General features: G+C 42.8%; 1 protein-coding gene across 2 annotated transcripts in view; it reads right to left on the bottom strand.

Annotated features, from left to right (window-relative positions):
* cep131 (centrosomal protein 131) overlaps nucleotides 1–12,577 on the bottom strand; it is a 43,692-nt gene extending 31,115 nt beyond the window's left edge. The window contains exons 1-3 of one of the 2 annotated variants that reach the window (XM_055150491.1): nucleotides 12,430–12,577; nucleotides 6,526–6,768; nucleotides 6,340–6,431 (exon numbers count right to left, since the gene is read on the bottom strand). In XM_055150491.1, coding sequence (XP_055006466.1) covers nucleotides 6,340–6,431; nucleotides 6,526–6,750 — 317 coding nt within the window. In that variant the 5' untranslated portion in view covers nucleotides 6,751–6,768; nucleotides 12,430–12,577. The remainder of the gene's footprint in view (nucleotides 1–6,339; nucleotides 6,432–6,525; nucleotides 6,769–12,429) is intronic. The other variant, XM_055150492.1, reaches the window with a different exon arrangement.
* Between the last annotated feature and the right edge of the window lie 439 nt (nucleotides 12,578–13,016).

The raw sequence follows: 13,016 nt of genomic DNA, 5'->3' as shown, positions 1-13,016 counted from the left end.
GTGTTGCGTGTTGTTCTTTCTCTCAGTTTTTTCCGTGCAACCGCTATTTATAGAATACTCAATGCGGCCCAGCCTCACTCAGACTTTATCTAATGTGGCCCCCAGGTAATTTGAGTTTGAGTTGAGACCCCTGCAACTGTTCACACCTAAAAGAAATAATAAAGTAATAATTCAATCAATGCAGTTTATTTGTGGAACTGGTCTGTAGTACCAGTTTGTAGTACCAGTCTGTAGTACCACACTTTGAGAAGCTCTGGGCTGAAGTATTTTAAAGGTCTTGCAGTTGTATTTTCCCTCGGGCCTGTGTGGAAATCTTTCATCTAAAGAGTGACTCTGTGGCAGGGCATCTGGTGTAAAGTGCTGTCTCCTGTGTGAGACTGATGATGGTGACCCAAAGCTGACCGAGAGCACAAAGCCCAGGCCCCGAGGAGGGTCCCACAGGGGTGTCCCACAGGAGGGTCCCAGAGGAGGGTCCCACAGGAGGGTCCCACAGGAGGGTCCCAGAGGAGGGTCCCACAGGAGGGTCCCAGAGGAGGGTCCCACTGGAGGGTCCCACTGGAGGGTCCCACAGGAGGGTCCCTGAGGAGGGTCCCTGTAAGTTCAGCCTGTCACAGTAAACACTTTATCGTTCAGTGGCAGATGGAACAGTATCTTCTGGGTCTCAGCATTTTTCATGTACATTTTCTTTGCAGTAGTTTGATGTTGTTGGTTATTTTTAGTTATTATAATGAGATGTGATTCTGTGACTCATTACAGATGCAAACTGTACTCACAGGTTTCATTCTGCTGGTTATTTATTGCAGCTCATGTTTTTGTTTTGTATATTTACAAGTTTTTGTGGTTAAATCTGCTCTTGGGTTTTTGTGTCAGTGATATAAATTAGTTTCACTATTATCGTTTATCGCATATTTTCTTCAGTGATGTATCTTCAGAAGGTGTTCTAGTGACTGGTGGCCTGGGTCCATGTGGTGTGAGCTTCAGGCAGCAGCTGCTCAGCTCCTCCCACAGACTCTGAGGGAATCTACCCGACAACCGGCCCACAGCCCGGGGAAAACCTGACAGCTGTGAGGACAGAGCCTGAAGCGGACACCTCAGTGACCCCAGTCTGGAGCTAGAGTTACACAAAGTGTGTGTGTGAGCGTGCATGTGCGTGTGTGTGTCTGCGTGTGTGTATGTGTGCACGTGTGTGTGTGTGTGTGTGTGTGTGTAGTGTGCGTGTGTGTGTGTAAGTGTGTATGTGTGCACGTGTGTGTGTGTGTGTGTGTTCACTCTGAGCAGCTGGACATTCCTTTGGTCCACTGTTGTCATGGGTGAATAAGAGTGAGGAGGGAGGGCAGACAGAGGAGGCTCGTGTGTGTGTGTGCGTGTGTGTGTGTATGTGTGCGTGCGGGTGTGTGGGGGGTGTGTTGAGTGTGTGTGTGGTTGTGTGTTTCAATACCCACTCTTCTTATTGGTCAGACTCCATGTCGCTCTCAGTGAGTGACAGATTAATTTAACCAATCACAGTGAAGAATGAACTTTCAGAGTGTATGAAACACGAACATGGATCATAACAAACTGAAATAATGATCAGGCTCAGAGGGAATCCTGATATGAACTGTTCTAGTTAAGGGACAGTGTTTAGGGGACAGAGTTTATGAGTTTAGGGGACAGAGTTTAGGTGACAGTCTTTAGGAGACAGAGTTTAGGAGCCAGTGTTTAGGACAGAGTCTTTAGGCAACAGTGTTTAGGAGACAGAGTTTAGGAGACAGAGTTTAGGAGACAGAGTTTAGGGGACAGTGTTTAGGTGACAGGGTTTAGGGGACAGAGTTTAGGAGACAGTGTTTATGGGACAGAGTTTATAGGGAACAGTCTTTAGAGGAGAGTCTTTAGGCAACAGAGTTTAGGAGACAGAGTTTAGGAGACAGAGTTTAGGAGACAGAGTTTAGGGGACAGTGTTTAGGTGACAGGGTTTAGGGGACAGAGTTTAGGAGACAGGGTTTAGGGGACAGAGTTTAGGGGACAGAGTTTAAGGGACAGAGTTTAGGAGAGAGTCTTTAGGGGACAGTGTGGTGATGAGACGGTGCAGTACAGTGTTATAGGAGTGAGTGGAGGGTCTGGGGGCACAGGTCAGATGAAGCCTGGCGGAGAGGAGGGAGGAGCTGTGAGGAGGGAGGGCATGGGGGTGTGTGTGGATAAATCAGTCTGTGTGGAGGAGGGAGGGGGGGAAGGGTCAGAGGTCAGAGTAAAGTCAGGATGTGGAGGATTGATGGAGCTTTGGGGGGGGGGGAGGTCAGATTAAAGCGTGTGGAGCAGAGGAGGAGTGTGTGTGTGTGTTTATGTTTATGTGTGTGTGTGTGTGTGAGGGGAGTGTGTAACAGATGTGCGTAACAGAAGGAGCACACGCCTCGCTTTGGACCGAAACCACAGAAAACCACCACAGAGAAGGTCAGACGCAGCACACGCCTCCAGTCCCGTCTCTGAGCACATAAAACTCACAGGTACGTAACCATAGCGACTAACAATTCTAAACTAAATATCAGATTGGAACGGCCAAATAGAGGAAACTGAGACCCCGTTTACACCGAAACGAATCCGCGTATCACCGTATCGGAAACGATTTGCATCCAAACACATCGTTTCTGTGTCCACAAGCTTTCCCTCTCCACACAGCTTTATGTTTTACAGAAATTAAACTTAAAACCGCATGGCTAATTTACATAAACTGAGCGCTCAAAACAGTTCACTATTGTGCGCTGATGCAGTTCAGTTTCTGTCAGACTAAAGGACACGACTCAGTGGAATATGAGTGTTCTTTCTGTGACAGAGGGGTGTTCTGCTGATGGTGAGTCTGTTCTGTGTTTCTGTCGTGTTGGTGGTTCATGTGAAACTTTTCAGAGATTATACGTCTGCAGGTCGTACACACAGACACACGTTTATATGAATGGACAGATATTCTAGACTCTTAGTGTTTTGGCGGTGCACAGACCTACATCAGAGTATCAGTGTTTTCAGGCGTCCACACAGTCAAGGATCAGATCTGTACAAACATGAATTCGTGGGAGCTGGAGACACCAGATAGTTCCGTCTCTGGAGCCGTTTTTAGTCAGATTAATGTAGACGAACACTGTATCCGCAACGAAAATGACTGCAATACGAACTAGTGCGGGCGGGGCCTTAAACCCACTATAAAAGCTACGGAAGCCGACGGGCGCCAAACTGCAAAGGCCCAAAGCGTCTCAGTTTAAATGACGTACAAACAAAGAACGTGGTGCAAATGAAAAAAAAACACGGCGCAAGAAACAAAGACACATTTTTGTTATCATCAAATGTGCCGCAAATAGAGAAACGATGCAAAACACAAAACGCTGCATAAAGACTCATCACAACCTGCAGGGGGCGCTCTCAGTGTAACAGCCCAGTGTTTGTTACGGTAATGTGGCTTTTATTTTATTTTATTCATATACAGTGTTTTATAAATAATATAAATATCGCTGTAAAACACCGTACATCACGTGGTGAGTCTTTATGCAGCATTTTTCGTTTTTCGGTGTTTTCTTAGTTTTGTGTTTTGCGTGATTTCTCTATTTGCGGCACATTTGTAGACAACGCATTTGTTCTTGTTTCTTGCGTGCGTGTTTTTTTCATTTGCACCAGGTTCTTTGTTTGTACGTCATTTAAACTTGTGTTTGAGTTTGTGAATTTGCCAGTTTTTCTATTTGAAGCTGTTTTCTCTGAGACGCTTTGGGCCTTTGCGTTTGTCCGCCGTCGGCCGCCGTAACGTGACGTGTTTTATCGCTGTCACAAGATTAAACCCAAATAAACAAATAAACACAGTTATTAACAGTTTGTTTTGAAGCGCAGAGTTTCCCTCCTGAGAGCAGCTGCAGACTGAGCGTGTGCAGAGGTCAGGGGTCACGGGTCTCGGCCTCCAGCTGCCCCATTAGCATTCGCATTAGCATAACTCTCACATTAACATGACATTAACCGGAGGAATGCGCCGCGCTGAAGGAACGACGTGACACATGACGCAGAGGGCGGGGTCATGTGACACCTGCCGCGCTGTCATGTCATGGACCAGGAGCCGATCAAGAGTCTACGTGTTCTGATACAGCTCCAGATCGTTCTAAAGACGTTCAGGAAAAGTTCTGCTCCGTCCTGAAAATGGGACTTTATTTAGATCGAGACCTGCACAAATAAGTACCAAGTTTCGATCAGTTAGTATCTGATTTTCATTACCATATTTTTCGGACTATACGTGGCACTTTTTCCTGGTTTGGGTGTTTCCTGCGACTTCTATATTAAAATGTTTGAGTGAAGTGTGGAGAGGTTCTAGTCTTGTGTGTGAGGATCTGCTGCTCCTGTTCCTCCTGTACCACTGTCACTTGGCTCTACTGCACATGTCTCCTGCAGAAAGAGCCTCTGTCCTGTCTGTATCATGTCAGTCGATCGCACCGTTACGTCTGCACCACTGAACAATTTAACATTTAAACAAACTTATAAAGACGACTGAGAAAACTGAACACAAATGCCCCAAAAACAAAATCAGATTTTACAGATTATAAACTGCAAGTCGTGAAATCTGCAGCTGAAAACGAAAATCAAGCAGCAGAAAGAGAGTTTGGAGTGAGAGAGAAACTTGTGACGCCGGGAGGATGCACCGTGAAACTTTCCTGAAGTCACTGGATGGATGGACAAAGTCTGGACTTCAGTGACACAGAAACCATCCTGTTGAGATTCAGAAAGACCCGAATAATTCTAACTGGAACTGATGCTGAGTCTGACGACAGCGACACAGAAGAGTTTGCGTCGCTCTGTTTACCTCCGGAGGTCGAGGCCGAGTTGTTCAGAAGTGACACCGACAATGAAGAATTGAATGGATTTAGTGATTTGAAGTGAGATGGAGAGTTTAGTAAACTTGTTCTGTTCTGTTGTTTATGTTATAGTTTATCTGAAGAACTGTTCATATGTGACGTTAACAGTCTGTTGTTTTCTATTCTATTGTTTTTACTAGAACTTGACTGAAAACAGGAAATGTCATTCCTGGTTTCTGATTTTATAAAATAAATTTCCCCCAGAAAGTGCAACTTATATATGCTTTTCTTCTTCATTACATATTTCTTGGCTGGTGCGACTTAAACTCCGGAGTGACTTATAGTCCGAAAAATGCAGTACTTTTGAGAACAATGACCTGATTTCTAGACCTTTGAAATTACTTAAAGGATGTGATGCAAACAGAGACAGTGATCAGAAAGAAGTCTGATGATTTTTCTGTTTACGTTTCATTTTATTGATCTTTTAGCTCCAGAAACCTGATAATAACCCTGATATTACACATACAGCTACACTCAGGATTAAAATCAGTGCAAAAAAAGTTGTAAATGTAGCTAAGAGTTACCCACAGAGTTTGACGTGGGCCGTAAAAATGGAGCACCATGTCTAAAGTTCCAGCAGCCGATTTAAAGCCGAAAAAGATGGCAAGCGTCGAAACTGTTTTTTCTACTAGCAAGTAGTTGTAGCTCCGATGTTTCCTGTTTGTCTCTGGTTTGTTTAAACTGTTTTCCTCAATCAGGGTATCCCCAGGTTTGTTTACCCCAAATTTAAGACTTTTTAAGACCTTTATAAGCCCACTTAAATGAAAATTAAGACCAACATCGTACGTGGGCGAAAAACACCAGATCCAATTCTAATAATGACCAAACAACTATTACATCTTAAATCTAAGAGGCACTGTGGATTAAACTGACACTTCCCCATGATCCTTCCTCCACTCTACTGATTGTTTACTTATTGCCTTCAGCGCAAGAAACCAAAGTATCGTATTAGACGTTTATTCACGTTACGTGATTGCACAATGTTGTTTTGAGTGTATAAAAAAATAGGCTAATGAAATTTAAGACCTTTGTGAAAAAAATAAGACTTGAACAACATAATTTAAAACTTTTTAAGGCATTCATTTAGGAACATGAAATTTAAAACCTTTTTAAGACTTTTAAGACCCTGCAGCTGCCCTGTCAATATTGTCACATGACCGATGTCACGAACCCAGAGAATCAGGAAGGAGCGAGTCACAGTGACGTGGTCCAATAAGAACGCGACTCGAGCTCCTACGTCAGAGTATCAGTGTTTTCAGGCGTCCACACAGTCAAGGATCAGATCTGTACGAACATGAAGTTGTGGGAGCTGATGGCACCAGATCGTTCCGTCTCTGGAGCCGTTTTCAGTCGGATTAGTGTGAACGAACACTGTATCCACAACCAAAATGACTCGAGTACGAACTGGTCAGAGAGGTTTATGAAAGCTTTTGACAGCTCTGTTCACACATATTTAAAGTGTTTGATGTTTGAGGTGAGTTCTGACCTGTGGCGCCCCCCGATGGTGTGGTTAACCTGAGTCGTGCTGTTGGAACGTCGAAGATTCTTTATAGAACGAGAACCTCCCAAAGAATCAGCCTGAAAGATGAAAGAAATATGAATTTATAAACATAAGAGACAGAGGAGCAGACAAGAGCCGACAGGAGCTGGCAGGAGCCGACAGGAGCAGTACCAGGGTGTTCCGGTGCTTCCTGGTCTCTCCGATCACAGACACGGAGCGGCTGAAGGTTTTCCCGGTCTTCCCAGGGGAGGCGCTGTTGGGGCGTCTGGTCGTCACGGTGATCCGAGAGCCGCTGATGCTCAGGTCCAGAGCCTCGCCCGGAGACGCACCTGAGGGGGGCGGGGCCATGTGAGAGGGGGGCAGGGCCGGGGAGGCGGGGCTGCGGGTCATATGCATCCTGTGACCTGAGCGCACCTGCACAGAGACAACAGGAGGTCAAAGGTTAAAGTGGGATTGAGTCACATTTCCTTTAAAGTGCATTTCACAGATTACCATATTTTTGGACTATAAGGCGCACTTAAAATCCTTTTATTTTCATCAAAAATCTACAGTGCACATTTATAATCCGGTGCACTTTATGTATTAATTCTGGTTGTGTTTACTGACCTTGAACCGATTTAATGTGGCACATGGCGCTCAAAAATCTGTCAAAATGTTTTAGCACGACTTTGGTAAACTACGAAGCTGCACCGCTTGGTGGATTGTCGGAGCATTAGGGCAAATGTAGTGAGGAGCCTCGTGGAGTAACACACATTCACAAGACAGGGAGGCAACGCGGGCGAGTTATGTCACGATCTGCCAAAGGATCGTGGACGTCTGGTTCCGTAGAACTTATGTTCTGGCTCAGGTTGGACTCGGACACATCAGCGCGTCAGCTGTTTCCTGTCTATAGTAAAACCTGTCGCTCTGAGACTCTTAAGTGTTCAAAGATCAGAGCTCTGCACTTCTAGTTTAGATACAAGTCAAAACTGTGTTATTATTATTTGTGAAATGTGGTGCAAAACTTCAGATACAGGATTTTTAAAGATAAAGTCCTGGGGAAGTAGAGTCACTGTTTCTAATCTGCAGCTTCACCTCGATCCGTGGGCTGTGTGGATGTAAACAGACACGTGAGGAACTACTCTCACCTTTTTACTTTTAAAGAATGATTCAAACTGGATTAATAGTGCTGCTTTGTGGACTGGGGTCATTATTTGCAGAGCACAATTTCTCTGGATAATGCGGATGAGATGCTGCAGGTTGAATTTACAACTTTACAAGAGGTGAGGAATAAAATCTTCTCATAATTTTCGCTATAGTCCGAGTTAGTATTTTGTGTCTCTGTGTCCGTTAGAGGAACAAAAACAATATTCTTCTTGTGTCATTAGGCCTGTGGAAATAGTGTGATTTTAATAGTGTCAGGTTTGGTCAGGTTCGGACACAAATATCTTAATGCCTACTGGGCTCAAGTCGGATTGAATCACTGCTTTGTATGACGCAGGCCGGACTCAAAAATTCATCCTGATCCACATTCTAACCTGAGTTTTTGTAAATGAGTTGAATAAAGTTTGACTTATCTGACTGTTTTGTCTCGCTTAATGCGCTTTAAAATCCGGTGTGCCTTATAGTCCAAAAAATACGGTAATACATTTTTTTAATTGGTTTTGTCTGTGATGAATATTTATCACAGTTTTACATCAGTTATGCGTCAGTTTGCCGACAGACGTAAACCTGAGTCCATAACACATCTGTGCTCCGGCGTCTTAGTGTGAAACTGACCTCAGAGCCTCCGGGGAAAAGCACCACAACAAAACCTGTCACTGCTGTCACCGCGGCAACGCACAACAACAGCACAACAACAGGACAATGCCCCCGCACGCTCCAACGCTCCAACTGCACACGAGGCACAACAACCACACTCACACACTCGAGAACCACAATCACACACTCGAGAAACACAATCACACACTCGAGAAACACAATCACACACTGGAGAACCACAATCACACACTGGAGAACCACAATCACACACTCCACAACCACAATCACACACTCAACAACCACAAACACACACTGGAGAACCACAATCACACACTCGAGAAACACAATCACACACTCGAGAACCACAATCACACACTCGAGAACCACAATCACACACTCCACAACCACAATCACACACTCGAGAAACACAATCACACACTCGAGAAACACAATCACACACTCGAGAAACACAATCACACACTCGAGAAACACAATCACACACTCGAGAAACACAATCACACACTCGAGAAACACAATCACACACTCGAGAACCACAAACACACACTGATCCAAACTGAAACTAATGTACAAATTACTGCCTATTTTTTCACACGGATCTAAACTAGAAAAGTCCCAGAGCGGAACTTTACCTTTACATGTTTAGAACGATCTGGAACTGCATCAGAACAAATATAAGAGCACTAGTGTACGCCCATGGACCTGCTTTAGACCTGGTTTAGTTTAGACCTGGTTTAGACCCAGTTGAGACCTGGTTTTGGCCTGATTTACACCTGGTTTACACCTGGTTTAGTTTAGTCCTGTTTTAGACTTGGTTTATTTCTGGTTTAGTCCTGGTTTAAACCTGGTTTAATCTTGGTTTAGACCTGGTTTAGACTTGTTTTAGTCCTGGTTTAGACCTGTTTTAGTCCTGTTTTAGTTTAGACCTGGTTTAGTCCTGGTTTAGTCCTGGTTTAGTTTAGACCTGGTTTAGTCCTTGTTTGATCCTTGTTTAGACCTGGTTTACTCCTGGTTTAGTCCTGGTTTAGACCTGGTTTAGACCTGGTTTAGACCTGGTTTAAACCTGGTTTAGTTCTGGTTTAGTCCTGGTTTAGACTTGGTTTAGTCCTGGTTTAGTTTAGACCTGGTTTAGTCCTTGTTTGATCCTGGTTTAGTCCTGGTTTAGACCTGGTTTAGACCTGGTTTAGACCTGGTTTAAATCTGGTTTAGTCCTGGTTTATTCCTGGTTTAGTCTTGGTTTAGTCCTGGTTTAGTCCTGGTTTAGACCTGGTTTAAACCTGGTTTAGTCCTGGTTTAGTCCTACACAGATATAAGGACATGTGGGAACAGAAAAGAAATGTGGAAAATCACAGGAGATTATCTAAAGAAAGTTTGTTTTTTTTTCTCATCGTGTGATCAGAATCAGTATCGAGTCTGTTCCTAAGAATAAAAATCAAGTCTGAAATTCGCAATCGAAATCACAATTTATGTGATTGTGTGATATTTATGATCGCAATTATCAAATCACAAAGCTGCAGTTTTTGAAATCCTATAAATTCTCCACAAACAAAAAAAATCTCCTGTTTTATTCTGCAGAAAAATTGTGTATATCTGCATAAAAAGTACTAACCCTGGAGTTTCGATCTGTACAAACCTGTTCTGAAATGTGATTCTTGTTTTCGTTTGTCAGTTCAGATTTCAGTCTTTTTATTTTATTGTATTTATTCTACATACTTACTGCTATTTTATGATTTTTATGGTTTTGCTTTTATTTGATTTGGCTGGTTTTATTGTTTTTGGACTGGTGATTTATCTTTTTATGATGCTCGGTGCAGCGCTTTGGAAACGTCTTTGTTTATAAAATGTTCTGTAGAAATAAAATGGGTTTGGATTTGGATCAGAACAGATATTTATACATATTTATATTTTTTCTGAATCGTCCGGCCGTAACCGAGAGCAAACAGAGACGAGCAGGACCAGACCAGGACTGAAACAGGATTTAACCAAACCTCCACCAGCCCAGGACAAAGCAATAACGTTTCCATGGAGACAAAGAGTTGACAGACCCGCCACTAGAAATGTTACGCAGTGCGGCTTTAAAACAATAAATAAACATGTGAAAATAAAGACAAAAGTAAAAAGTCTTAAAGTGTTCATTCTAAGTCTTGGTTTGGTCCCGGTATAGTGAATTATAAATGTTTTAAAGCTGCACTGCGCAACTTTTCTGCTGGAGGAGCGTCTGCCAACTGTTTGTCTCCATGGAGATGTTATTGCTTCGCCTGGAATGTTCCACAGTATGACTTTAAACATTCATTACGTGCATTTCTGATGCTCAAAAATAGATTAATTCCTTCTGTGAAGAGGGGTGACTCTCCACAGATCTGACCTGTAATGTAGTGCGGTGAAGAAGCAATAACGTTCCCATGGAGACAAAGAGTTGACAGACCCTCCCCTAGAAATGTTACACAGTGCAGCTTTAAAAACAATAGATAAACGTGTAAAAATAAAGACAAAAGTAAAAAGTCTTAAAGTGTTCGTTCTAAGTCTTGGTTTAGTCTCAGTTTAGTGAATTATAAATGTTTTAAAGCTGCACTGCGCAACTTTTCTGCTAGAGGAGCGTCCGCCAACTGTTCGTCTCCATGGAGATGTAATTGCTTCACCTGGAATGTTCCACAGTATGACTTTAAACATTCATTACGCGCATTTCGGATGCTCAAAAATTCATTAATTCCTTGCGTGAACAGGGGTGACTTTCCGCAGATCTGACCTGTAATGTAGCGTGGTGACAAAGCGATGTTGGCGTTTCCATGGAGACCAAGAGTTGACAGACCCTCCACTGGAAATGTTACGCAGTGCGGCTTTAAAACAATAAATGAACGTGTAAAAATAAAGACTAAATTAAAAAGTGTCAAAGTATTCGTTTTAAGTTTTGGTTTGGTCCCAGTTTAGTGAATAATAAGTGTTTTAAAGCTGCACTGCGCAACTTTTCTGCTAGAGAAGCGTCCGCCAACTGTTCGTCTCCATGGAGCTGTTACTGCTTCACCTGGAATGTTCCACAGTATGACTTTAAACATTCATTACGTGTGTTTCTGTTGCTCCAAAATACATTTATTCCTTGCATGAACAGGGGCGACTCTCCGCAGATCTGACCTGTAATGTAGCGTGGTGAGAAAGCGATGTTGACGTTTCCATAGAGACAAATGTGGACTGGCTCTCCACTAGAAATGTTACACAGTGCAGCTTTAAAACAATAAATAAATGTGTAAAAATAAAGACAAAAGTAGAAAGTGTAAAAGTATACATTCTAAGTCTTGGTTTGGTTCTGTCTTAGTCCCAGTTTAGTGAATTATAAGTGTTTTAAAGCTGCACTGTGCAACTTTTCTGCTGGAGGAGAGAGTCCGCCAACTGTTCGTCTCCATGGAGATGTTATTGCTTCACCTGGAATGTTCCACGGTATGACTTTAAACATTCATTACGTGCAGTTCTGTTGCTCCAAAATACATTAATTCCTTCTGTGAACAGGGGAGACTCTCCGCAGATCTGACCTGTAACGCGGCGTAGTGACGAAGCAATAACGTTTCCATGGAGACACCGGTCGGCTGGCTCTCCACTAGAAATTTTACGCAGTGTGGCTTTAAAATGTGTAAAAATAAAGACAAAAGTAAAAAGTGTAAAAAAGTATTAGTTGTAGGTCTTGGTTTGGTCCGAGTTTGGTGGATTATAAGCTTTCTAACAATGACAAATCTTAACTTAACAGCCTTGGCAACTATTGACTCAGTAGTTAATGAATAAATCTGTTAAAATTCATGTTTAACTATGAATAATTCCACAGTTATTACGTGTGATAACAGAGAATGGTTGGTTCTGTCCCGGTTGGAGCTGAGCAGGACCAGGAGCAGGTGCATTTTTACAGCTCAGGATAAAAAATCCGACAGAAAACGACGCTTTGACCAAACTCTTCCCATTTCAACGTGTTTAAATGAACAAACAAATAAAAAATAAATGTGAACATAAGGAGATTATTGAGACGCAAATCCGGGGCCGGCGTCACAATTCGCGTTAGAAAGAAGATGGGAAAACGCTGCGTAATCAGTGAAATATAAGTACATTTGTGGTTAAAATGCAGTGCCACGCTTTGGTTAACGAGGTGAGTGTTTATTGAAAGGTTAAACGTTAAAATAATTACGATTTGGGTTCAATTTTAAGGGAAAAAAGCAAAAAATGTTGAGAATTTTACCAACGAAAGTCTGTGCAGATGAAGCTAAGTGTTACTAACGGTGACGCGAAATCTAAGGTCCGCTCACGCAAAAATGGATGGTTTCGGGGTTAAATACTTACTTTAGGCGTGAAAAAGCAGCATAACAGGTGAGGTTAGTGTTCCCCGGGGTGTTTTTGGTGGATATTTCCTTTGGTTTTCGCGTAGTTTTGGTGTAAATCCAGTGAAAGTCCGAGAGAAACTGAGCTCTCGAACAACAGCGTCTCAACAACACTGCGCTGGCCCCGCCCTCGGAGCGCTCCGATTGGTCCAGAGCGCGGAGCTGACACGGCGCTCTGCTCTCTGATTGGCCGCATCCCTCCGCGCCGCGCTGTGATTGGCTCAGAAAGGGGTCAGTCAGTGAGCGTACATAAAATGGTGCGGTTGGAGTTTTTTAAAAGAAGCGTGAAATTTAAAGGGATTCAGTTAAAGGAAGAACAACGTTTTAAAAAACACAAAAGAACAGCTCCAAAACGGGATAAAAAGAGTGAAATACATTAAATATGTCATGACATACACTTATTATAATGTAATTAAGCATCGGTCATGTAAAAAATCAAGTTTGGCCCATGAAAAAAATATGAAAATAAGATATTTTACACTATAATAATACAATAATTCACATATTGTGTATTTATAATTGGAATTCAGTTATGTTTGTGTAATTACA

The sequence above is a fragment of the Boleophthalmus pectinirostris genome, unplaced genomic scaffold (assembly GCF_026225935.1).
Source record: "Boleophthalmus pectinirostris isolate CB_2022bp ecotype Guang Dong unplaced genomic scaffold, ASM2622593v1 HiC_scaffold_14, whole genome shotgun sequence".
In the NCBI taxonomy this organism is placed as follows: Eukaryota; Metazoa; Chordata; class Actinopteri; order Gobiiformes; family Gobiidae; genus Boleophthalmus; species Boleophthalmus pectinirostris.
This window is presented reverse-complemented; position numbering and strand designations above follow the sequence as displayed.